Below are 27489 nucleotides of genomic sequence, written 5' to 3'. Positions count from 1 at the left end.
TGAGTTGGCATAATGTGGCCGATCCTATGGTGGCGTAACGTTCGGAAACAGCATGCCGACTTCATGCGATCACGTTGAAGTAACCAGGAAGTAACCGCGATTTGGAGTTTGCATTTTCCCAGAGATTACATTTTTACTCCTCTGACGATTACGATTAGAGTTGGGTTTTGGGTTAGAGCGTAGGGTTCAAATATTGCATTCCTATTGACTGTATAACAGAATTTACAACTTAAAACAACTCTCTTAAAAACTTTCTTTTGGTGCCACTCTGAGGACATTTCACCCAGAAACTGGAGCTCACAGGTGCCCGTACATTCAAACACACTGCTAGCTTTGGCCACCAGCAGCAGTGTTTTAAATTTCAATAAGCACAGATTTCAGATGCAGAACGTTTGAACTACTGTTGCCAAAGTCAGTGAGATCAGTCTGGTCAAAATACCATTTGCCTCAAGTAATCCATTCAGATGGCTAGATGCACGATACTAAAATATTTAAGAAACGTGTCGGGTTAAATGCCAGTTAAAATCAACATTAAATCAAATGTGTCCCTCTGTACTTACTTGACATGCATTACAAACAATTCATTTCTGCATAGTCTCAAACAAAAACAAAGTTAGTCTTCATAATCTTTCATCAAATTCCAATATCTTGCTCCTCCTCTAAAAGACTTCCTTTTTTGTTGAAGTTACACAGCCTTCTTATTTTACAACCCCCCAAAAGGGACAGCTCATAGGGACAGCTTTTCATGATGTAATCAATTCTTGATGTATACAATTAAATCCTGTCCTAAATGTTTTTCATGCATGGAAGTAAAGATGTAAAATGGGGCAGCGAATATAATTTTATGTTTATACTAAACTATACAAATCTGTGACATACTGTTGATTATAAACTGCCACATAGTCTTCCACTGTAAGAGGATTTTGCCCACATTATTTTAGAAAAAAGCTTGGATATGATGGCAGATATATTGTACAACACAAAAAGCAAGGGAAACTGGACAGTTCATGGATTTTAAGCAATTTTTATTAAATTAGATATTTATAAAACTATGCAGAATCCTATCAGCTTTGCGTGAACCTACTTCAACACTCAGTCCCCTATCTATCAGAAGACAATCTCAAACCCTGTCTGAGATCATGATCATTGCTGGCATGATTGAGGTCAAATGAGTAACTGCATTGTGTTGCACTGAAAGTTATATTCATAAATATTCATATTCTTTGCTCTGCAAAATGCTGAGGTAATCCTAATAATGCCGCACTGTACCTTTAAAATGATTTAGTGAGCTGCACAGTGCAGTTTCATACTTTTGGTCTTATACTTTAAATGGAAATTATCATGAGCTTCAAATGTAAAGGCATTATATTCTGTAATGTCTTAATGCTTAAGTATGCTACACTACATTTACACGTCTATAAAAATGAGCTCACTGTTATCTAAAAACAAATGTCTGATAGTAGACATGATTTTTACTCCATGTGACTGCTTAATTATTATCACTTCACATTTGAGTGGGAACATCCCACTCAAACAAGGATATCTTCCAAGGAATTCTGGCCATCATTCCCAGAGCTCATCCAATGCAGAGATCAATTTGGACATATTCTGAAATTTGCATACAACTTCATTTATTTCCAAGAAATAGCAGTCACCGAACAATAACACTCTTTGTTCATAAAGTCTTGACTGTCAAATGATTAATCCATACTGCCGGTTCACATGTACCAATGTTCACTTTTAAAGGAGGACATTTCTTCATTGTTATTTTTATCCCGATAAACACTGAGCTAAAGTCACATCAGACCACAGAAAAATACTGCACTTAACGTATTCTCTGTATAAACCTTTTCAAAGGATAGTGTGGATTGCATGGGATGACGTTCAGATTTTTCTAGCATGATTCTGGTAGTGGGCCTGTCTGTGGGGTAAGGTCATGCTGTCAAGGTGTATGGTTCAGAAATCAGCAAAAGTTATAGGTCGGGTTAGGCCTTGGTCACATAAAATCCTCGTAGTCTTGAGCATAACCTCCATCAAACTCTCCATAGTCTGCGAGATCATCTTTCAGTTTGGCTTTTAAACCACCTCCTGGTACAACTCCCTTCTTTTTCTTTTTCCCTTTGTTTTGTTGCTGAATAAAATTTTTTTTAAAAAAAGACAACAATAAGGATGATGGCAAAGAAAACATGTTTACATTAAATATAGTCGCAAATACCTACTAAAAACATAACAATGAAAGAAAATGCACGTGTGTGTGTGTGTGTATATATATATATATCACACACACACACCCAGTATCTCACAAAAGTGAGTACACCCCTCATATTTTTGTAAATATTTGATTATATCTTTTCATGTGACAACACTGAAGAAATGACACTTTGCTACAATGTAAAGTATTGAGTGTACAGCTTGTATAACAGTGTAAATTTGTTGTCCCCTCAAAATAAGTCAACACAGCCAATAATGTCTAAACCGCTGGCAACCGCTTAGTGAGTACACCCCTAAGTGAAAATGCCCAAATTGGGCCCAAAGTGTCAATATTTTGTGTGGCCACCATTATTTTCCAGCACTTCTTTAACCCTCTTGGGCATGGAGTTCACCAGAGCTTCACAGGTTGCCACTGGAGTTCTCTTCCACTCCTTCATGACGACATCACGGAGCTGGTGGATGTTAGAGACCTTGTGCTCCTCCACCTTCCGTTTGAGGACGCCCCACAGACGCTCAATAGGATTTAGGTCTGGAGACATGCTTGGCCAGTCCATCACCTTCACCCTCAGCTTCTTTAGCAAGGCAGTGTTTGTCTTGGAGGTGCGTTTAGGGTCATTATCATGCTATCAGTCTCCGAAGGGAGGGGATCATGCTCTGCTTCAATAAGTCACAGTAAATGTTGGCATTCATGGTTCCCTCAATGAACTGTAGCTCCCCACTCATGCAGCCCCAGACATGACACTCCCACCAATATGCTTGACTGTAGGCAAGACACACTTGTCTTTGTACTCCTCACCTGGTTTCCGCCACACACACTTGACACCATCTGAACCAAATAAGTTTATCTTGGTCTCATCAGACCACAGGACATGGTTCCAGTAATCCATTTCCTTAGTCTGCTTGTCTTCAGCAAACTGTTTGCGGGCTTTCTTGTGCATTATCTTTAGAAGAGGCTTCCTTCTGGGACGACACCCATGCAGACCAATTTGATGCAGTGTGCGGCGTATGGTCTGAGCACTGACAGACAGGCAGGCTGACCCCCCAACCTCTGCAGCAATGCTGGCAGCACTCATACGTCTATTTCCCAAAGACAACCTCTGGATATGACGCTGAGCAAGTGCACTCAACTTCTTTGGTCGACCATGGCGAGGCCTGTTCTAAGTGGAACCTGTCCTGTTAAACCGCTGTATGGTCTTGGCCACCATGCTGCAGCTTAGTGTCAGGGTCTTGGCAATCTTCTTATAGCCTAGGCCATCTTTATGTAGAGCAACAATTATTTTTTTCAGATCCTCAGAGAGTTCTTTGCCATGAGGTGCCATGTTGAACTTCCAGTGACCAATAGGAAGGAGTGTGAGAGTGATGACACCAAATTTAACACCTGCTCCCCATTCACACCTGAGACCTTGTAACACTAACGAGTCACATGACACCGGGGAGGGAAAATGGCTAATTGGGCCCAATTTGGACATTTTCACTTAGGGGTGTACTCACTTTTGTTGCCAGAGGTTTAGACATTAATGGCTGCGTGTTGAGTTATTTTGAGGGGACAGCAAATGTACACTGTTATACAAGCTGTACACTCACTACTTTACATTGTATTTCTTCAGTGTTTTCACATGAAAAGATATAATCAAATATTTAATCAATTATAATCAATTTCACTTTTGTGAGATACTGTACATACATACACATACAAGAAAAAGTATGTGAACCCTTTGGAATTAGCTGTTTATCTGCATTAATTGATCATAAAATGTGATCTCATCAATATCACAAGTGTAGACCAACACAATGTGCTTAAGCTAACAACACAAACAATTATAATCGTTCATGTCTTTAGTGAACACATCAAATTAAACATTCACAGTGCTGTGGAAAGAAATACGTGGATTTAATAACTGGTCGATCCTCCTTTGGCAGCAATAATGTCAACCAAGTGTTTCCGGTAGCTGCAGATTAGTTCAGAAGGAATTTTGGACCATTCTTCCTGACAGAACTGTGACTGGGCCACTCCTAAAGGTGGATTTTCTGTTTTTGAAGCCATTCTGTAGTAGATTTACTTTGATGTTTAGGATCATTGTCCTGCTGCATTACCTAACTTCTACTGAGCTTCAGCTGATGCACAGCCACCATAACAATATCCTGTAGGATATCTTGATAAACTAGGGAATACATTTTTCCCTTGATGATGGAAAGTGTTCCAGGCCCCAAAGCAGCCACAAATCTCCCAATATGCTCCCTCCACCGTACTCCACCGTTGGGATGTTTTCTTCATGTCGGTATGTGGTGCCCTCTCTACGGCATACATAGTGCTGCGTGTTCTTCCCAAACAAATAAAGCTTAGTTTCATCTGACCAAAAACATTTTCCCAGTAGATTTGTGGAGTGTCAAAGTGGTCTTTGGAAACTACAGGCATGCAGCAATGTTTTTGTTGGAAAGCAGCAGTTTCCTTCGTGGTGTCCTGCCATGCACAACATGCCTGTTTAATGTTTTCAGTACTGTAGACTCCTGAACAGAAATGTTAACCAGTCCCAGTGACTCATTTAATCTTAAGCTGTCACTCTAGTGTTCTTTTTTTTTTTTTTTTAACCTCATTGAGCATTCTGCAGTGTGCCCTTTCGAGTCATTTTGGCTGGACAGCCACTTCTACGGAGATTAGTTATAGTACTAAATCATCTCTATTTATAAACAATTTGTCTAACTGTGTACAGATGAATATCGAAGCTCTTCAAGATAACTCTGAAACCCTTTCAAGCTTTATGCAAAGCAACAATTCTTGATCATAGGTCTTCTGAGATCTCTTTTTTGCAAGGCATGGTCCATGTCAGCAGATGCTTCTTCTGAATAGCAAGCTCAAAATGTGAGTGATTGTTATAAGTAAAAGTAGCTCTAATCCACACCTCCAATCACGTTTCATTAATTGTATGCCAGGTTTGTCAACTCCTGACGCCCTTAGCCTAGGGGTTCACATACCTTTTCCAATCTACACTGTGAATGTTTGAATAATGCATTAAATATGTACAATTACAATACTATAATTTGTGTGTTATTAGTTAAAAGCAGTTTGCCTGTTTGTTCATTATTGTAACTTCCAGGTCAAACCAGATTAAGACAAATTTATACATAAATGCAGGTAATTCCAAAGGGATCACATACTTCTTCTTGCCACTGTGTGTATGTGTATGTATATATATATATATATATATATATATAGATATAGAGTATATATAGATAGAGAGAGAGAGAGAGAGAGAAAATTATAATCAGAAATGAGTGTTTCAACACTTTTGACCAGTAGTGTGCGTGCATGGGCAAACACAGATCAGTCACAACATTAAAACCACCTGCCTAATATTGTGTAGGTCCCCCTCGTGCCGACCAAAACAGTCACCAACCCACATCTCAGAATATGATTCTTAGCACAGTCTTTGTCACATTGAACCAGTCTGGCCATTCCCCGTTGACTTCTCTCATCAACAAGGCATTTCCATCTGCAGAACTGCCGCTCATTGGATGTTTTTAGTTTTTGGCACCATTCTGAGTAAATTCTAGAGACTGTTGTACATGAAATTCCCAGGAGATCAGCAGTTACAGAAATACTCAAAGCAGCCCGTCTGGCACCAACAATCAGCCATGTGATTATTTAATCAGCCAATCGTGTGGCAGCAGTGCGGTGCATAAAATCACGCATATACGGGTCAGGAGCTTCAGTTAATGTTCACATCAACCATCAGAACGGGGAAAAAGATGATCTCAGTGATTTGGACCGTGGCATGATTGTTGGTGCCAGATGGGCTGGTTTGAGTATTTCTGTAACTACTGATCTCCTGGGATTTTCACACACAACAGTCTCTAGAATTTACTCAGAATGGTGCCAAAAACACAAAACATCCAGTGAGCAGTGGTTTTGTGGATGGAAATGCCTTGTTGATGAGAGAGGTCAATGGAGAATGGCCAGACTGGTTAAAACTGACAAAGTCTACAATAACTCAGATAACCGCTCTGTACAATTGTGATGAGAATATAATATCAGAATGTTATTCTGAGATGCGGGTTGGTGCTGTTTTGGTGGCACGAGGGGGACCTACACAATATTAGGCAGGTGATTTTAATCTTGTGGCTGATCGGTGTGCATATATATATATATATATACACACACACACATACACAAATATTATTGATTAGTATTACATTTGAATTTCATACCTTTTCTTGCCTCTGCTTTTCACCTAGTAACACTGTGAGCGAGTTGTTAATCTTCTTCAAGTCTTCAACTTCCACTGTAAAAATGATTCATGAGGCAACACATGATTAATATTGCAAATGACCTGAAAAACTACTAACATACACTGATCAGCCACAACATTAAAACCACTGACAGGTGAAGTGAATAACATTTATTATCTCATTTCTATGGCACCTGTCAAGGGGAGTTCTTGCAGTTCTTGAATTTAATGTGTTGGAAGCAAAAAAATGGGCAAGTGTATGGATGAGAGTGACTTTGACAAGGGCCAAGTTGTTATTGCTAAACGTCTGGATCAGAGCATCTCCAAAATGGCAGGTCATGTGGGGTGTTCCCTGTATGCAGTGGTTAGTACCTACCATAAGTGGTCCAAGGAAGGACAACCAGTGAACCAACGACAGGGTCATGGTTGCCCTAGGCTCATTGATGCACGTGAGGAGTGAAGGCTACACAATATTTGGCAGGTGGTTTTAATGTTGTGGCTGATCGGTTTATGTAAAAGAAAACGTGATGATTCAATACTCACATGAAAGACAGAGGTCCCTAAACAGCGACTCTAAAAAGCTGGAATAGTGTATAGACTTCTCATAAGGATTCATTTTTTCTCTTAGCAACCGCTCAAACTCTGTGAAGTCTTCTTTTGAGGAGGGACTCATTGCATCAATTCCGGTTATATTATTTGATACTACACCTATAAAAGAATGTATAATAGTCTTATTAAGGTAACAAAGTTTAATTAAATATATATATATATATTTTTACATTATTTGCAAAAATCAATTGCACATTAAGTCGTCACTGCGCAGCTGGTAGGGAGAAAGCTCTTACCAAACGTCTCTTTTGCAAGTTCTAAGTCAGAGTCCTCTTGTAACTTTTTCACTCTTAGTCTTTCTGCCAACTCCTCTTCTGGCGTGCGTTCTGTGCTGTTGTTAGATTCCTCTGCCTGCTTAAAATTAATAGCAAGGCATGGTTCGTAAATAAAAACCTTCTATATCTTTAGATCACACTTAATCTAGTATGAATAAAGGTCTGATCTGTGAATTAAATTTGAGGGGCCTACAAACCAAAACAATAAATTCATATTTACACAATACAAAAACCATCTTGCCAATAAAATTAATGGGACATCATAGATTTGACAGGTAATAACTAAATTCCTTTAAAGTTGAAAGTATTAAAACTTGTATGAACTTACTTGCTTTCTGAGTTCCTCTTGTTTTTTCCTTTGTACATTTTCCTTCTCTTTTATCTTATCACTAAGCTTTTTCTTTTCTGTAGTTTTTGCTTCTGTTCACGAGAAATACACAATTAATAAACTCATGTTAACACAGGTGGCAACAGCAAAGAAGATGGAGCTTGTACATATTTTGGATCACTGTACCAGTATTTTCCTCCACTTTTTCTTCCTCTTCATCATCATCCCAATTATCCTACAAGAGAAGAGCAAATTTTTTGACCATAAATTAGGACACGTAAAGGGATAGTTCACCCAGAAATGAAATTCTCTCATCATTTACTCACTTTCAAGCCATCCCAGATGTGTATGACTGACTTTCTTCTGCAATACACAAAGATTTTTAGAAGAATATTTCAGCTCTGTTGATCCATACAATGTGTGAAAGGTGGCCAGAACTTTGAAGATCCAAAAAGCACAAAAAGGCAGCATATAAGTAATCCATAAGACTCCAGTGGCTAAATCCATGTCTTCAGAAGTTATATGATAGGTGTGGGTGAACAACAGATCAATACATTGGTTGTTTCTTTACTATCAATCTCCACTTTCGCATTCTACTTAAGTAATTTGACAATTTGCATTATCCGTGCATATCGATACATACTGGGCAGGGAGGAGAACATATAGTAAAAATCTACTTAAATATTGATCTTTTTCTCACCCACACCCATCAAATCGCTTCTGAAGACATGGATTTAATCACTGGAGACATATAGATTACTTACATACTACATTTTTGGAGCTTCAAAGTTTGGTCACCATTCACATGCATTGTATGGAGCAAAAGAGCTGAAATATTCTTCTAAAAATCTTTGTGTTCTGCAGAAGAAAGAAAGTCATACACATCCTTTAATGGTGAAAGGAAGCAAGCATATTATGAACAATTTACAGCAGGAAAATTACAAATACACTATTTTTGGTATATAATAACACAAGGCCTAAGTTTGTGCTACAAGACTTAAAGTCCTAATAAGAATACGTTGTGATGAGCATCAGATGACAGTGATGTTTTATGTCTACGAAACACACTATAAAGTTAAAGACATTATCAAAGCAAAATTAATGAGACATTTAGGGTGCATTTAGTATCACATATCATATAATTAGTATAGTTTCAATGACTAACCATTATTCGACATTGTGTCCATTGTCAAATTCAATAGCTGCCTGGCCTCATGTTTAATCTCATCATCACATCAACATGCTATTCTGACACTCATAGAAGAACAGTGGCTAGCTACAGTTAGCCGACACCCACTTCTAGACATATGAGGGCTTATTTAAAGCTATTAAAGCATACAAAATAATTGTCGCTTAGCGAACGATAAAAGCGCCAGTATCCACTAACTTTCACATCGTCGTCTTCATCCTCGCCCTCCCATTTGTCATGAACTGCCGCCTTTTTAATGGGCTCCTCCGTCTCGAAACTGTCCGCATCTGGACACATAACAGAGGGTTTACTTACATCAATCTATGACAGTCGTATTTTCTGATGACAACTTACTAAGTAAATCATATTTATATGTATTCATTTGAACAAAAAATTAAAATGACGGTGACATTTCGTAAATTCTCACCCCAAGAATCGGCCTCCGCCATCATGTCAGTCGCTGAAGGGAACGAGAGCGTGCCGCGGAGCGTGAACTGACACACTTGCAGGAAGACTTACATTAGTTTCAAAATAAAAGTCCCGAAAACTGCTACAGCGACATGAACAATATTTTACATATTTATACATTCATGCATTTTTTTTTATAAAAAAAAAGAACACATTTTTATCTATAGATCAATGTTGTTGCAATAATTTATTACAATTTAAATTATTTTTATTTATTTTATTACTTTAAGCAAACGATTCTACAGTCTTAAACATAATCTATCAATATTCTTTGAATTTCAGAAAGACAATATGCGGTTTTAGGTGCACATTCTTTCACAGATAAGCCGACAACGTGTATGGTCATGTATACCCATTAAAAGGCTTTAGTTTATCTGTGTAAATCCATGAACGGCTTAAGAATAAACCACTGTGTTGGGTGTAATGCATTCTAAGTAATTCATTACTGTAATTAAATAACTTTTTCACTGTAAAAATTACAGTTACTTCTGATGTAATTGTGTTAAATATTGTATAGTCTATAGAACAATTCTATATAAAACAATAGTGAATTTAAAATTGAAATTTAATGTCTAATGCTAAAATGTATGTTTTCTCATTTAACGCTGCCCCCTTAAATTCTTTGGCCAGTCATTAATGATTTATTTGATTTTATATTATTTATTTGAAAGAATTAAAAGAACAATTTCATGTCCATCCTTGTTTTTTTCCATCTGGTCGAGGTTGAGAAGGGTTTTAGAAGTAATTAGTAATACATAATGCAATTATTTTTCAGACAGAGAAATTAGTACAGTCATCTAATTACAATGTAGAAGATATAATTAGTCGTTAGTAATTAATTAACTTTTTTTAGAGTTACCCTGATTTCTCAGTGCATGTAAACACCTTTACCGACATTTTTATCATCTTATCCAATGTACGCAAGTGTTGTCTATTAGACATATTGTTTCCGTTTCCTCTCAGATGTTTATAAGACATTCAGCAGATGTCCTTGAGATGTTTATGATTTAGAATGTTTGTTAATCTAAACTTTTTGAGATGTTTAGCAGATGTTAATAAATGATGATGCTTTCCAGATCAAAAGCTTTATATCAGACATCTCTGGGACCTTTGCGTGGTATCATGGGAAAGGGGCTCAGATTATTCTTTAATTTTGCCATGTGCTCCCTTCCTTCTCTTCTCTAAGGGCTATCATCTGTCTGTGTGATGATTCGTTTGTAAAGTAAACTATAACTGGAAGAACCTTCCTGCAGTTGGGTTTAAATAGTTGTGCATAGTCTTTTAAGTTGAGCAAGTTTTCTTACATTTACTTATTCAATTTATATCACATAATGACCATTCTATTCTTACCACTGTTGATGGTCAAATATATGGGAATGTCAGGTTAAATTTATGCCTTAGCGTAAGGATTTGTGTTTTGTTTTTAGGCTGCCTTCATTAATTGTCTGATAGTGGGTTATTTGGGGGTTATTCCTAATATTTTAACGATTCTGTGAGATTAAAAGGGGTAAAGATGTATTTCTGTTGAACTGAAAGCCTGATTTTGTCTGGTAACAGAAGGCCCACTGATAGCACACGTACATCATCTTAATGCCTATTTGCTAAGTTTTTTTTTGCTAAGTTGTTTGCTAATTTTATTTTTGCTATTACTAATTTCATTGATGTAATGCTCTGTCTCTTTAAAAACTAGTAAAAGTCATTGGCTCTGTATCCTTGTCCCGGGATGTTGAGTGTGTTATATTAGCTACGTTCACGTTCCGGAGCATCTGCGGTTCAGGAAAAAAATGACCTAAAAACGTGTCTATAAATGTAATAGCAACACAACGCCAAATTGCATATTTGGTTAAGCTACTCCAACCCTGCTCCGGTAAGCTCCTGTTAATTTTAAATGCTTATTTCGCGCATAAAAGTGTTTGATACTTTCAATATTAGTTAAATCAGCTTTGCACCAACTGCACTAAAAGACTAAACTTACACATTTAAATGTTTAATTTCTTTGTGAGTTAAGGTTTTAAATGCGTGCACATCCATGTAGCGCCTCTGCGAAACGTCAAGATCACTGGAAATGAGCCATTTTAATTGAGCTAATGTTTCTCATGACATGATGTAGTAGAGACGTAGTCTTTTGTTGATGCTTTAATGTAATACGACTTGTGTTTGTGATGCATTCGGTGTGTGGAGTTCGGGTCGATGGATGTTGCAGTAATTCCTTCTCCAGATCACTGGAAGATTTGATAGTGATATGAGAACCGCTGGATATGATGCTTATTTGGCGCTAAAGGGGATCAACTTTTCTAATTAAAATTTTAAAATTGGAAGAGAGTGTTTGTGAAGCTATTTTACAGGACAATGATTGTAAAAATGTATTTCGACGAAATCTAAACTAAGGTGTTATCCAGGGGCGTAGAAACGCGGGGTATGAGGGTGACACGTTCCCCTCACTTTCAATAAAACCAAAGTTGGTCCCCTGCACTTTTTTCACAGTCTTTCATACAGCAAATGTCTAAATGTGTAAATGCAAAAGTTAAATTCACTGGTCAATCTTGTAATTAATTCAATAAATAATCATAATCGATTGAGAGCCTTAAAAATATATCTTCTATATTTACGTTTGTCTTGCGCTAATCGTTCTGTCCCCCTCACCTTTGAAATGATTGCTACACCCTTGGTGTTATCTTGCTATTATATATCTTGGTTGTTATATTGCTCTTTTTGGCCATATGGTGTGCAGAAAAATCATTCACAGTTAGATGAGACAGCAGCTTCCTTTTTGTGAATCTCATGAAAACATGCACAGGTCACATTTCTTTAAAAAAAAAAAAATAATTATAATAATTTATTTTACTTTGTGCCATTATTTTCATGACCACTGATGTCCCCACATTCTCATTTTAATTTTATTTTCATTTGATCCCCATTAATGTCATAAAATCCTTTTTTAATGTATATAAGCATGAATTAAATGCAGTACAATACTTAAAATATATATATTTTTTAATATTTTACCCAAACCAGTTTTGTGAGATTCATCATGTCTGAATATGAATTTGTATAATTGTCTTTTACCAGCCCTATAACTTCATTTCAGATATGTATGAGTGAATCCATGTCATGTTCTTGGAAGAATCAAAAGGACCTTTTTTATTTGACAATTACTTCTAGGTAAAAAGACATTCAGTTCAGTAAAATCTCTTTTTATATTGTTAGCGAACCATAAGATCTAACCAGACCTGAGCCTGGGTTCCTGTTTGCCTACAGTTCTTTTTTTTATCCCCTTTATCTCTCAATGTTGGAATTCCCAATTCCCACTACTTCAGTAAGTCCTCGTGGTGGCATGGGTACTCACCTCAATCCAGGTGGCGGAGGACAAGTCCCAGTTGCCTCCACTTCTGAAACTGTCAGTGCGCGCATCTTATCACATAGCTCACTGTGCATGACACCGCAGAGTCTCACAACATGTGGAGGCTCATGCTAAACTCTGTGATCCATACACAACTTACCACACACCCCAGTGAGAGTGAGAACCACTAATCGTGACCACAAGGAGTTTTCCCCATGTGACTCTACCCTCCCTAGCAACCGGTTGCTTAGGAGACCTGGCTGGAGTCACTCCGCACACTCTGGATTCGAACTCGCGACTCCAGGGGTGGTAGTCAGCATCAATACTTGCTGAGCTACCCAGGCCCCCTGAGCCTACAGTTCTTATATGTTGTGAGCATGTGCACAGCACTGACAAATTAAAATGTTTATTTAAGAGTTTATTTGAAGCCTCATTTATTATGAATTCATTGAAAAAACCAACAACATGAATTTACCTTTATATTTTGCTGAATAAAAAGGGTCTGAATTTTAGACCAAATTAAAAAACGTCAGGTAAATTAATTGGCAGCAGCAAGGAACATTAAGGAGGACAGGTGTTTCGGCCAGTTATAGTATGCTTGTTGATCTAATAGCGATACTAATGCATTCGATTAGATGCTTTGACCAAGACCACATAATCAGCTAAGGTGTGCTGTTTTCTTTTACAGTCTGGACCAATTCCCCCAGATTTGCTTAATTTATGTGGAATAAGAATCAATCAGAAACTTTGCAACTTTACATAAACCACATTAAATGGGGTTAGATTAGCAAAGTTATCTTAACAATGGTAGATAAAACATTCTACTGCACATCCACCCTTCTTCCTCCACACGTTTGGACATACAGTGGCCACAAATCAATTGGATACTTAAATTTGAAGTGTTTATCATCAAACAGAACTGCAAAATGAATCACTGTATTCAAATAGATTTCAGAAAACTATCCCTGTCTTCCATTGGTTTTACAAACAGAGAGTCCCACCACAAATTCATGTCCATTGTTATTAATGGAATTGCAATAATGTCTGAGAAAAAGAAAGAGCCTCTCCTCATTTATTTGAAGATGCCATTTGGTTTCTTATTTAATGCAGTCAGTGTATCTTAAAAGTGTCCAAATACATTTTAAGCCCACTGCTGATAAACCTGAATATCTTTTATGATTCAAAAAGGGTAAGCCTTATGTTTATAAGGAGACAGTCTAATGAGACTTACAGTATAATCAAAAGCAATATGTTGTATTTAAGCATTCTTTTCACAAGGGAATTTGATGCCTCTCATCAATAGGGAGAAATCCCTGTAGTGCAGGGAAATATCAGCATGTTTCCTGCTGATGCACTCTGCTGATTTGTGCAGATCTGTCTTCCTAATGCTGTTGTGTTCTGTGATGGGTTTGGGTGAGTTTTCCACCGAGGTTTAATGCATCAGGATCAACAAAGTCAAGGTGTCGATAAACTGATGCCATCTAATCAGCAATGAAAATCGCTGCTCTTTCCAAATTCTTAATCCCTTTGTCTCACTGATCTGGCAGACTGGTCTCATTGTAAATGTACCCACTGTAGGTCAAAAGTTCTGCTGAAATCGTTTTGCTCTTAGCAAATTTTTAAGCACTTCCCCAGTGGCCAAAGCTGGAAGTGTTGTTGAACATATGTGCACATGTGAGCTCCAGTTTCTTGGTGAAATGTCCATAGAGTGGTGCCAAAAGTAAGTTTTAAAGCGAGTTGTAATCCAGTAAACAAGAATGCATATTTTATTAACTTTACCCCCTAACCCAAACCCCAGCCCTAATCCTAACAGTCAGTGGTGTAAAAATGTAATTTTAGAGAGAGAATGCAACCTATGAATGGTGCTTATTATTGATTATGTTAGCGAGATTACTTCCTTGTTTCCATGGGACCAGAACCTGCGTCTCTGAGGCTGTTCATGCAACACACTATCAGTAGCACCTCAGGGAAACTGATGAAAAAAGTATGATGGGAATTGGGAAGTGGTGCTTGTCAGTAACTCAACAGAATGGGGTCTATTTCAGGGTATTGGAAAATAAATTTAGCAATATGTTGATTTCCCATGTGATTATGTTGGATCACATGTTTATATCTGGAGTACTCTTGAGAAAAACTTTATTTATCCTTGAAAAACTTTTGGTAGTAAATTAGTCACTGTCTGAAGTAGAAGTCATTAGAAGACGTGTAAGTTGCAACCATGTCTCAAGAGACTATTTACATGTCTTTTACTTTAGTCAAATCTTACAATTCGACTTAAACTATGTATATAATGATGCATGCACTTATAAAGTTACCATTCTCTGGCAGGTTTTGTTTACTTGCATTTGGTGCTTGGAGAGTGTTAATGTTGAATTCTTTGTTTCAGGGCTGACAGAAACTCAGTTGTGTGGGGTCAATGAAGCCAGTTATGGCTCTCAGGAAAAGACAGGAAACCAGAGCAATTGTCTCAGATTTCAACCCTTCAGTGTCCAGCACTGTGACGGAAGGAAGTGAAAAGCTCTCTAGAAATGGAGAAGATCCAAATCCAGAGGAGCCTGAGCCCAGCAAGCAGGATGGCCAACCACCCTCACACACTCCAGCAAGATTCTGTCTTAGTGATGGCTCTGGGGATGAATCCATCTGTGGAGAACGCCCTCCTGAGCCTGACAGAATGGAGGAGGACTCACTGTCCGGGTATGACAATGGAGGATTTGGGGAGGAGGAAGAAGAGGAAGAGCATGATTATGAGGAAGATGAGGAGCTGCAAACCGAAGCAGACAGAATGACCTACTATGTCACTTGTTGTCCTGAGGATGAGAGTTACATGGAAGGAATGGACTGCCATGAAGGAGCGGACAGTGTTGAGTGTCCCAACATATCCCGGGACATCAGAGAGAGCTGTAAAGCAGAAGAGGCCTGGGGGCACTCGGAAGGATTTTACAAAGTAGTGCAGCAAGAGAAGACAACGTTGGTCTACGAAAGACCAGCGCCTATCACGGAGATAACCTTTGTACAAGCCCCCATAGCTGAGGATGAAGAGGATGAAGAGGAGACAGAGGAAGAGGTTGAAGAAGTGGACAGTGAAGACGATGGGTATTTCCCCTATGAAGGGAAAAAAACAGAGGAGAACAATAATAAGATCCAACATGAAGATGATTATGACTTTCTAAAAGACAGCAGAAGATTTTTCCAAGTTCAATCCAGTCATGCTAAGTTTAGTCAAGGAAATGATGCAATAAGTGACTACAGAAGGAACCATGAATTCCCCAAAAACCAATGGGACGTTACTCCAGGGTCAAGTTGTAGTCTTAGGGATGGATTGGAAAGGGCTAGGGAAGAGTATACTAAAGATTTTCCAAAAGATTGTGATGCTCTAGTGGCCAGAGGAGGTACAGGAGATCTTAGACAAAGCACCATGTGTGGAGGACATACAGTTGAGAGGGTACACAACAGAGACACTGCTTACCAGGAGGGTAGAGGTGTCACTGAAAAAATGAAATGTGCAGATCCAGAGGACAGAGGAGCTTGGAAAAAACAGTATTCTTTGAAAAACTCTAGAGGGGACAACAAGGATACAGATGTGGAACTTTTATACAAGCAAAGTAAAAGTCCTGGAGACAGCAAAATCAAAGGACATGAGCGTTCATTTTGTAGTCACAAACCGAAGGGTGAAAGAGAGAGGCAAAGCTGCGGGGATGTTGATGAAGATAAAACTGAGAACCAAGTTAAGGCCAAACTGAAAGTTATACCACAAAACACAGGAAGGGACAAAGGTGCACCTCAACAGACAAATAATGGGAGGGGTGCTCCTGACAGTCCTAGGGCCTCTGCAACATCATTATGCAGGAGAAACAGCCAACCCAGAGCCCATGTTAACACACCTATACAGTCCCCAGACAAAAAGCTCCATAAAGACTCCATAAAGGAAAAGAAGACGAGGCCTAGTCAAGAACAGGTAACTTTGCATAAACAAAGGAGCTTACATTTGTGTTTGGATCCAAACATTCTAAAATCTAGAAATGTTATTCTTTATCAGACGTTTAGTCCACATCCACACCGAATGCATTTTTGCATCCACACTGTTTTTCAGTTGTTTTCCAATGTAAACATGCACCAGTCCCTATGGACATGGCTAAGAAGAAACATTTCTAGTCAAGTCAAGCTTCAAAGTTCCTTTGAATGTGTAACATTACCAATAACCTTCAGTTGTAGTGTTTATAATTTCACTTTTCAAGAGCCAAACAATTAATTTAACTGTTTAGATAATGTGATTTATCTATAATGTGACATATAAACTGTACATTGTGCATTGCACAGACCTGATGTGCAGTGCATCTCAGATCCATGCCTACGTAATCTGCCTACGTAATCACTAACCTCAACTAGTATGCCCATCGCAGCTCCATCATAACTACTGTGCGCTAAACCCTCGCAGCTCTATGGTTCAGCAGTGCTGCAATAACCACCATTTACTGCCAACCCACTTGACTGCCCTCAGCACTGAATCTGTACTCACTGCTGGAGCCAGGAACTGAAGCTTATTGACATCACCACAGCACTTGTTGGAGACTCAATAATCAGAGATGGTAAAAAACAAAAGGATTAACTTTTTGTTTTCTTGGGGGAACAATATGTGAGATCACAGAGAATATCTCCCAAATCTTTAGGGACAATCCAACATCAGACTATAATAATACATGCAGGCTCAAACATCATTTTCAAACAGCAACCAGAAGTTTTAAAACTGGATTTTCTCTCCCCTCTTTACTCTCTGAACTCCTCAGTCGAAAGCATATTTTTCAGGCCCAATACCCACAATTAGACAGGGGTTTGGATAGCTTTCACATGTTCTACACAAAGTGTGAACTTCATAGACAATTTTTTCCCTGTCCTGGGGCGAAGACAGCCAATTAAAGCAGTCAGATTTCACCCAAACATCTCTGGGAATCGAATGCTACACTAATGCTCATGTATTTTACACTAAAATGGCTAGTGTTGGCGAAAACTGCTTGTTGTGATCTGATTGTCCTCTCAGTCCACTGGAAAACAAAGCTTTGTTTTTAAGTTACTAGGATGCTACAGTGAGCAATTCCAAACGAATGCTAACATGCTAACTGGATTTGACAAAATTTAGTTAATATAAATAATGTGCTTTTCTAGATATACGCACATCTCACAATCTGTACTGTATATAAAACATGAACAGTTTCACAGTCAAATGATCTAAAACATTAAATGGATTGTTTAGCTCTTCAAAAGTGAACTTGTAACTTATAATGCTTCAACATCATACTATAACACTCCCATACATGTTTTGAGCAATGGCCATGTCTGTTTTGCAACAATGATTTGTACCTGTACTTTAATCAAGATGTTTCCTACAAGTTTCTCAAAGTAGTCATGATGACAGCATTACAGATCCACTATCTGGACTAAAAAAAACCTACAAGTAGCCTAACCATGGTTAGAAGATAAACAGTAATCTTACAACAACCAACATTCATTCTCTGAGTTTGTCTGTCTTTCAGAATACATGAAATGGGGCAATGGGGTTTATAATTTAAAATTTCGTTTTTTTTTCAAGCCAACCCAGAGAAATCTATCTTTCCCAAGCTTTGTGGATAGTAAGTTCTGTATTATTTTATACACAACTGAATATTGTAACACAAGCCTATTTAAGATTTGGATGATTATTCTGTAACTTTGCTGATAAATGGAACAGTAATAATACTTATACTGTGCTAACCTATTTATTCAAGTTCAAAGTATTATCTAGCTCAAATATCAGGTGCTTTATCCAGCCTAGTTTAGCTGCTTATCCTAGACTTGGCATTTCTTTTCCAGTCCCTGGTCCATGTGAGCCAGAGGATCTCATCAATGGAATCATCTTTGCTGCAAACTACCTCGGGTCGACCCAGCTGCACTCTGACAGAAACCCATCTAAAAGTGTACGCATGAAACAAGCGCAGGAAGCTGTGGACTGTGTGAAGGTATTTTAAAAGATCGTCCATGCAAATATTATTGTTTGCCTTGGTAAGACTCTAATGTGAATAGAAATTTGTTTTATGGTGTAATTTGTTAAAGCTACACTATGTACTGCGTGCTGAGTGACTCCAGCCAGGTTCCCTAAGCAACCAAATTGGCCCTGTTGCTAGGGAGGGCAGAGTCACATGGGGTATCCTCCTTGTGGTCACAATTGGTTCTTGCTCTCAATGGGGCGCATGGTAAATTGTGCGTGGATTGCAGAGAGTAGCATGAACCTCAACATGCTAGAGTCTCCACGGTGTTCATGCCACGTGATAAGATGCGCAGATTGACGGTCTCAGAAGCAGAGGCAACTGTGACTTGTCCTTTGCTACCCGAATTGAGGTGAGTAACCACACCACCACGAGGACCTACTAAGTATTGGGAATTGGGCATTCCAAATTGGAAGAAAAGGGGATAAAAAAAAAACTGCACTATGTAACTTTTTTGTAACAAAATGTTATTAATGAGTGAGTGCAACTAAAATCCATCTTCCAAAAGTCCAAATTTACTTTACCAAAATACACTTATAAAAACCTATAATAATGATATTATATTATAAATATTTTGGAGCTGTCAGGACTGATTTAGCGGGAAATTGCATACATACGTCTTTCGCCTGTGCGTGTTGCCGTCATATCCATACAAAGAGAACATAAGATCCGGCTAATGTAGTGCATGTGTGTGGGAGTAGCGTGAACCTGAAAGTCTGTTGTCACAACAAACAAGAAAAATTGACCATGGATCATTCAGAACGGCAAAACTCTGGGGAATCACCGGTTGTAAAAACAAAGAAACCCCAAAAAGAGTCTTCAAGCAAAAAGGGAAAGCGACAGAGTCCATTATAAAACCTGAATCAACATCGGCTTGGCTTTTCAGAGGTGGCGACAACTCCGAGATCTGAAAGGATTTAAAAGCGACCCAGAGATTGCAACAGGTAAGATATTTAATTGATATGGTTTGTGATCTGTGTGTGTGTGTAGTGAAATACAATTATACTGTAATCGGTGCGGAACATTTCACTTGCTAGCACACATGTGTATTTTTCTTTATAACGACAATAATTTATAGAAATAAATCCTTTAGTCCTAGGCTTGCCAAGGACATGTGAGTCTTGAAATGATGTTGACCACTTGTTGGTAACAATGACAATTTATAAATGTGTTACTATTGTGGTCTATTTGGCCAGAATATTCTGCAGTTATAAAAATGTTACAATGTTTGACCTCATCAGACTAGCAATCGTTATTTCTAATGTCAACAAACGTTGCCTAACGTTTGTAACGTCATTTATTTCAGTGCATCAATGTTTCCAATAAGTCAAAACAACAGCATATGATATGGCACTTATCTGCTCAGATGACACTTTTTCTGATATTCGTCTTTTCCTTTCTTTCATTATTCATTTGTCCATTCGATCTGATTAGATGTCCTGTATTTATGTGTACAACAGTGCCTCAAACCACCTTCATCCACGCAGAGGAGCGGAGCTGAACCACAACCAATACAATGTTCTTCCGCAAGACACATGCAGTTTTATTTTTTAACCGCTAGAGGTTAAAAAAGTTACATAGTGTAGTTTAAATCATTAGATAAATTGAAAAAGGGTTGATACTGTCAGAAGTTCTCTCTTAGTCCACTAGATGGTGATGTAACGTTTTGTAATGTCCTTCAGTCTGAAGAGGGGGAAGCTCAGAGCTTGACAGAGGTCGACCTGTACATCTCAACAAAGGCGATCAAGGTGCTCAATGCTGACACACAGGTGGGTAAAGTTTAGCAACAAGTAAATACAAGTTCAAAACTGAGTGAACCGATAAAAATAATCATAAAAATAAAATAAAGTCAACTAAATTTTATATAAAGGCTGGTAGTTGTAATCATATCAATATATACAGTGCATGTGCTAAGGAGATTTTGAAGTGCTCTCATTAAGAAGCTGGTTCAAATCTGTCCTTTACCAATTTCTGATCTCATTCTATCTCCCTATCCTAATACTTGACTTTCACTCTCTTCTGTGCTAACCTATGAATAGTAAACATTTTAGAAGAAAAGTGATTGCAGTAAAAGTTAGGGTGTTTCATATAGATTGTTTCATGGATTAACTCTGTATGCTTGTACACAGGAGACGATGATGGACAACGCTCTCCGCACTATCTCATATGTCGCAGACATCGGCAGTGTGGTGGTTCTGATGGCTCGCAGGCATCTGCCTAACACTTCCTCACTTGACTGCACAGATTCAGGCCTCAATGCAGAGAGTCTCAAGCAGTATCGCATGATGTGCTACGTGTTTGAGTCAGAGGATGTGAGCTATGACTCTGATCTTATCCTAAAAATATGAATTAATTGAATAATGATTATTATGAATGATGATTTTCTTTTCTTTTTTTTTTTTTTTCAAAAACAGTTTCAGATTTTCATTGTTAAAAGTGTTGTTTACCAGCTTAGTATGCAGAGACAACAATAAGTAAGTCATTCGAAAGGTTGATTTTATTAGAGGTCGATCAATTGTGGATTTACTAGTAATAACTGAGGTTGTGTAAAAAGGTAAATAACAGATCAATTGGTTGATAGTTTTTAAAATTGATTCATAGAATGTTTAAAAAAAATCTTAGTCCTTCCATATATGACAGGCACAAACACTACAATAGTCCAAAATTAATAACATCCCAGATATTGTTCAACCAAAAACCCAATAATAATCAATATACTGTATAAATATATAATATATATACACACAGTAATGTGCAAAAGTTTTAGGCACTTGTGAAAAATGTTGCATATTGAAGATTTCTTCAAAAATCGTACCATAATTAGTTTTCATGTTTTCAATTAACATCATCCAAAGTCTAATAAATATTAAAAATGCTGAATCAATATTTGGTGTGACCAACTTTGCCTTCAAAACAGCACCAATTCTCCTAGGGACACCTGGACACTGTTTTTCTTGGTTATTGGTGGATAGGATGTTCCAAGCCTCTAGGAGAATTCGCCACAGTTCTTCTATACAGTTCAGTGGGGGTTTCTATTGGGCCATGCCATCTGTTGCAGGGCTCCCTGTTCTTCTTTTCTATTCTAGATGGGGTCATTGTCCATTTGGAAGACCCATTTGCATCCAAGCTTCAACTTCTTGGCTGATGTCTTGAGATGTTGCTTCAATATATCCACACCATTTTCCTTCCTCATGATGTCATCTATTTTGTGAAGTGTACCAGTCCCCCTTGCAGCAAAGCACCCCCACAACATGATGCTGCCACCCCCATGCTTCACTGTTGGGTTGGGGTTCTTCGGCTTGCAAACCTCACCCATTTGTCAGTATATTGTCATAATTTTATTTGCCCATATTATTTTCATTGGACCAGCTATAACATTTACATTTATGCATTTGGCAGACGCTTTTATCCAAAGCAACTTACAGTGCACTTATTACAGGGACAATCCCCTCAGAGCAACCTGGAGTTAAGTGCCTTGCTCAAGGCCCAACAGTGGCATCTTGGTGGTGCTGGGGCTTGAACCCTCGACCTTCTGGTCAGTAACCCTGAGCCTCAACCACTGAGCCACTGAAATGTGCTAAAAAGAGTTCAACACTCTTATTGGTAGCTTAAAGCATTATTAAAGGATCAAAAATATTTAATAAACAAACATGCATAGGGTGGGGGATGTGTAGAACAATGACAGACGATTCAGCACAGATCCTTCGTGGGACTGGTCATAGCTCATCTAAATTCTAGTCAACTTTGGATTCAGGTAGTTGACACATAACATGTCTATGAGCTTTTTGATCCACATCAGTTTTCGGTTTAAAGTTAGTATGAATATATAAGTCTATATATCTACTCTATCCATTTATTTGGCACTATTCACCAATTATTTCACCCTTTTTAATCACCTTTTGCCTTCAGTACATTTTAAATGGTCCTGCGGTGGAACAAATTAATTTGAAAAGTGCTAATATTCCACATACTCATGAGATTGATAACAACTGCATGTATAATTACACTAGAATGAGAAACATGCTGTTTAAATAGTTTTAAATGAAGTGTAGCATGCCACACCACAGGGCATAATAATTTCTTCTTTTTTTTCTGTTGTAAAATCTGCTCGTGTAACTGCACATGCTTGTACTTTTTTCCACCCTTTCGATTTGAGTCAAGCACTCTCTCACTCTGTGATGTCGTCACATTGTCAAGTAGCCTCCTCTCGGTTGAGTGATTCACCCCTCCTTCTCCCTCCCATTCTAACAGGCCCAGTTCATCGTTCAGTCCATCGGTCAGGCATTCAGCATGGCCTACCAAGAGTTCCTGCGAGCCAATGGGATCAACCCCAAAGACCTAAGCCAGAAAGAATACAGTGACATCCTGAACACACAGGAGATGTATAATGATGACCTCATCCATTTCTCTAATTCGGAAAACTGTAAAGAGGTAATAAAAGTCCTTGGGAGCTGATCTAAAAACTTTCCCAGCAGCAGTTAGTTGTAATTTCAACAGTAGCTCAACTGGTAGTGCATGGCAAGGTCACAGATTCAATTCCCAAGGAGCACACCTGCTGACAAAATGTAAAGCTTGAATGCACTGTAAGTCACTTTGAATAAAATGATCTGCCAAATACATAAATGTAAATATGTGTTTCCTTGTCAGAGATGTGCTTGCGACACAAAATTGTTGTGATGCTCTTGTGAGAATGCAGGTTTGAGTCTGGAATATCCCAGTCCCATTCGCATGCTCTTTTTTTCAGTGGTTGAACGATATAGGTTTTTCAATAGCCGCTGTTCAATATATATGCATAGTAAATAAATTATTGCAATATATATATATATATACATAAACATATATATATATATATATATATATATATATTATTATTATTATTATAATTCTTGTTACATGACAACAGAATGGCTACCTGCATGTTTGTTACACCACCTGATTTTGATTTGATCAAAGGTTTTTAAATAATAATAATAATATTTGAAAACAAAATAATAGTTCTGTAATAGTTCTATTATTGTGTTTCTCCATTTTTATCTTTAATCTGCTGTGAACAGGTTCAGCTAGAGAAGCAGAAGGGAGAGATACTTGGTGTGGTGCTCGTGAAGTCGGGCTGGGGCTCCATTTTGCCCACCTTCATCTTGGCATGTATGCTGAACAACGGCCCAGCCGCACGCTCGGGCAAACTCAATGTGGGCGATCAGATCATGGCTGTCAATGACACCAGCCTGGTGGGCCTGCCCCTTGCCACCTGTCAGGGCATCATCAAGGTTTGGACATATGTATGGCTGTATTCGTCATAAATGTACCATAACACATGATTACAACTGTACATATTGTTGTATGTCTGTGAGTACAGTATATGTGTTTGTGTGTGTTTCAGGGTTTAAAAAATCACATGCAGGTAAAACTGAGTGTGGTGACTTGCCCACCTGTTACAACTGTCCTTATTAAGAGACCAGACCTGCAGTACCAGCTTGGCTTCAGTGTTCAGAACGGCATAGTAAGTGTCAGTGATCAAGGAAGATGCCTTTCTATGTCTGTAGCACATAAAATGATGCATCATTTTAATTTATCCAAAGCATTGATAAAAGAAGCAGATATCATCACAGAAACTGAGCTTATCTATTCCACTGCTGTGTATTAGCACAGGGGGTATTTTAATCATATGCCTTTTTATGTCATCCTTTTGTAGATCTGTAGTCTGATGCGAGGTGGGATTGCAGAGAGGGGAGGGGTGCGTGTCGGCCACAGAATAATTGAGATAAACAGACAGAGTGTGGTCGCTATGGCGCATGCGAAAATCATCCATGCCCTGTCAGTATCTGTAGGAGAGGTATGTCAGAACATTTGATGAAACATTAGTAATGCTACAGCCTCAGGGGTGGCAGGGGTGTAAAAGTTCAGAGAAATTATACTTAAGTATGTGTACTGTGCTAGGTTTGTACTCCATTAAAAATTATCAAGCCACATAGACAGATAATAGACCTTGTCCATTTTCAAGTCAAATTCATGCATATTTAGCGATGGTCATATTTCACTCCAAAATTAAAATATGAATTATTTCTAATATAAAAATAATAAATCATAATTAATATAAAAAGGTAAGAAATTATATGAATATTTATTATTTACATTAAGATTTATTGCATTTTGACAGTATTTTCAGGAGAGTGAAAGGGATACTGTAGTTCATCCAAAACTGAAAATTCTCTCATTTACTCACCCTCATGCCATCCCAGATGTGTATGACTTTCTTTTTTTAGCAAAACACAAAGGAAGATTTTTAGAAGAATATTTCAGCTCTGTAGATCCATACAATGCAAGTGAATGGTGTTTAGGTAGGAAGGTAGGAAGATGTACTCTGAAAAAAGTGTTATATTATGATCTGTTCACACCCAAAACTGATTTAATTACTTCTGAAGAAATGGATTAAACCACTGGAGTCATATGGATTACTTTTATGCTACCTTTATGTGCTTTTTTGAGCTTAAAAGTTCTGGCACCCATTCACTTGCATTGTATGGACCTACAGAGCTTAGATATTCTTCTAAAAATCTTAATTTTTGTATGAGGGTGAGTAAATGATGAGAGAATTAAATCTTTGGGTGAACTATCCCTTTAAGCATATTATCCTCCCAAATTCTAATTACTGGAATGCTCCTTGATGTTTACATTATGTTTTTATTCATTACTGTGTTGCACTAATTCTTTAAATTTTTTAAAGCAGCTTTACAGAAAATAATGTTACAACAGTAAATTTAAGTTGTAATGTTTTAGTCAAATAAATAAAAAATGAATACATATGGCATTGTATTTAGACAAACAAAGCAAGCAAGCCAAAGGGGACTGTGGCAAGGAACACAAAACTCCATAAGATGTTGGTTAATGGAGAAAAATAATCTTGGGAGAAACCAGACTCACTGTGGGAGCCAGTTCCCCTATGGCTAAACAGCCAAGTAAGTGTTAAGGGTCAGTGTTTAAACAAAGATTTTGTATGAACTGTAAATTTAATGATAATGTCTTTGAAGTTCATCCTGGATTAACTGCAGAAATTCACATAGATACAATCGTCCTTGTTAGTTGGCTGATGAAGGCTTTTGTTGGCAATTAATTGATAGTCTATGTATTCCATTTTAAGAGTGTAGTCCATCATTAGACCGAGGTGATGCAGGCTGAAGTCAGTGAAATCACAGTTCAACTTGAAGCTTGTAGCAGTTCATTTTGGTAAAGTCCATACAGAAAAGAAATACTGTAGTACAATGATTTTCTTTATTTAAAACAACATAAATTAAATGCAGTACAATAAGTACTACCATGATGTAAAAATAATTGAACTGATGTGTCATTATTTTCTTCTGAATAACAGTAATGAGAATGCAATTATGAGAATAGAGTGCAACAGTCTGAATCCTGAAGTAAAAATCCCATTGATTTTTTTCTATATGGGATTAGATTTTTAATGATAACTTATAAACCTTTAAAGACAGAGCTACTGCAAGCTCTGAGGTTCTTAATCGATGGTATATGCTTCTTGTGAAGCATCAGACTGCATTATTTTCAACTACATAAAAAAAAGACGTTTAATAGTGGAATTTCTGATTAAGAACTACTCTGATTTTGTCCAGTGTACAAAGTTTGTTATGTTGTGATTCACCTGGGAACTGGTTGGTTTGGTTCATGGCTTAGAACTCTTTTATGAAGAATTTTATGAAATACATATGGAAAAATATATACTGGAAAAAAACTTCGGGTATCAAGACGGCTGAAGGAGTGGGTGGGCATTGCACGCTCTTGTAATGAAAATTTTGTTTGCACTGTAAAAAAGTCTTAATTTTATAATTATTTTAAAATATCATTTGGTGTGAAATATGTCCCGGACATGCTCCTATATTGACATCACAATGACCTGTACACTATGTAACAAGAACATAGAAGGTCTTGCAAATGTAACCAAGTCAGAGTATATGTTTTCAGTACTCGAGTACAGTACAAATTCCCTAAAATATAACTTAAGTACACTAATGAAGAACAGTTAGTACTTTACACTCATCTCTTGCATGAGTCAAATAAAACTAACCATTATTTTAAACACACAGATTGTACATCATAATTTTTGTAACAATTTGCATCCCATTAATTACATGATGTCATTTACTGATGCACTGCATATTATTAAACTGTGGTACCATTATCATTTTCTCAACAGATTAATATGAAAACTATGCCAGCCATCATGTTCAGATTGTTAACTGGCCAAGAGACTCCAGTGTACATCTGAGAAATCATAAAAATGGGAACTTCTGCTGTTTGATATAAAAAACATGTATTGCTCCTTCTAAAAAGATAGATTCACACTTATGTAAATAATTCACACTTATGTTGTTCCAAATTTGTTTTTCAATGAACACAATTAAATCATACAATGAAAGTGAATGGTGACTTAGGCTGTAAAGGGCCCGGCACACTCACGGCGAAGTGCTTTTTAGCTCAGTGTCAAAAAGAATTTCGAAACAGCTGAGAAACGACAATGTTTGTGAACATTCAGACACCCACCACGTGTTGTGAGAGGGATTCAAAGGAGAATCTTAAAATGAGGAAACGACTTGGTTACTGATGTAACCTCTGTTCCCTGATGGAGGGAACGAGATGTTGTGTCGATGTAGTGACACTAGGGGTTCACTTTTGAGAGCCCCAATCACCTGTGCTTTATACAGAAAAGGCCAATGAAGATTGGCGAGGGGAATTTGCATGTTCCTCTCCGCCCCGGACATGTGGGTATAAAAGGAGATGGCTTGCCTCACTCATTCAGATTTGTGCTGAGGAGCC

At 37.8% G+C, this 27489-nt stretch overlaps 2 protein-coding genes across 3 annotated transcripts; one reads left to right on the top strand and one right to left on the bottom strand.

Moving 5' to 3' along the window:
* Positions 1–1008: 1008 nt before the first annotated feature.
* LOC127640461 (eukaryotic translation initiation factor 3 subunit J-A-like) lies at positions 1009–9347 on the bottom strand. Of its 2 annotated transcripts, none has more exons than XM_052123045.1 (8): positions 9266–9347; positions 9037–9125; positions 7836–7884; positions 7650–7741; positions 7283–7400; positions 6981–7145; positions 6418–6491; positions 1009–2131 (listed from the first exon to the last, which is right to left on the bottom strand). In XM_052123045.1, exons 1-8 carry the CDS (start codon positions 9288–9290, stop codon positions 1997–1999), a joined length of 747 nt encoding a protein of 248 aa, XP_051979005.1. In that variant the 5' UTR covers positions 9291–9347; the 3' UTR covers positions 1009–1996. The 2 variants fall into 2 exon arrangements, with proteins under 2 accessions (XP_051979005.1, XP_051979006.1); XM_052123046.1 differs by having other exon boundaries at positions 7283–7397.
* A 1729-nt stretch (positions 9348–11076) lies between these two features.
* Positions 11077–27006, top strand: LOC127640665 (amyloid-beta A4 precursor protein-binding family A member 2-like). The gene is made up of 11 exons (XM_052123355.1): positions 11077–11173; positions 15033–16667; positions 18231–18270; positions 18491–18636; positions 20346–20432; positions 20793–20975; positions 22915–23094; positions 23718–23930; positions 24044–24163; positions 24356–24496; positions 26870–27006. The coding sequence occupies exons 2-11, from the start codon at positions 15063–15065 to the stop codon at positions 26939–26941; spliced, it is 2787 nt and encodes a 928-aa protein (XP_051979315.1). The 5' UTR covers positions 11077–11173; positions 15033–15062; the 3' UTR covers positions 26942–27006.
* The last annotated feature ends 483 nt before the right edge of the window (positions 27007–27489 follow it).

This window comes from Xyrauchen texanus, chromosome 49 (assembly GCF_025860055.1).
Source record: "Xyrauchen texanus isolate HMW12.3.18 chromosome 49, RBS_HiC_50CHRs, whole genome shotgun sequence".
NCBI lineage: Eukaryota > Metazoa > Chordata > Actinopteri > Cypriniformes > Catostomidae > Xyrauchen > Xyrauchen texanus.
The sequence above is the reverse complement of the archived record's forward strand: the minus strand, read 5'-3'. Positions and strand labels throughout refer to the sequence as shown.

What these genes read in the sequence shown, in the direction of transcription:
- LOC127640461 (XM_052123045.1), bottom strand. Translation starts at nt 9,290, where the DNA reads ATGATGGCGGAGGCCGATTCTTGGG. An exon ending in AAGAGGAACTCAGAAAGCAA is followed by an intron (nt 7,401 to 7,649) that starts GTAAGTTCATAC and finishes ATTAATTTTAAG; the next exon opens with CAGGCAGAGGAATCTAACAA. An exon ending in AAAAGCAGAGGCAAGAAAAG is followed by an intron (nt 2,132 to 6,417) that starts GTATGAAATTCA and finishes AATTTTATTCAG; the next exon opens with CAACAAAACAAAGGGAAAAA.
- LOC127640665 (XM_052123355.1), top strand. Translation starts at nt 15,063, where the DNA reads ATGAAGCCAGTTATGGCTCTCAGGAAAAGACAGGAAACCAGAGCAATT. An exon ending in ACATTCTAAAATCTAGAAAT is followed by an intron (nt 16,668 to 18,230) that starts GTTATTCTTTAT and finishes TTTTTTTTCAAG; the next exon opens with CCAACCCAGAGAAATCTATC. An exon ending in TTTCCCAAGCTTTGTGGATA is followed by an intron (nt 18,271 to 18,490) that starts GTAAGTTCTGTA and finishes TTTCTTTTCCAG; the next exon opens with TCCCTGGTCCATGTGAGCCA.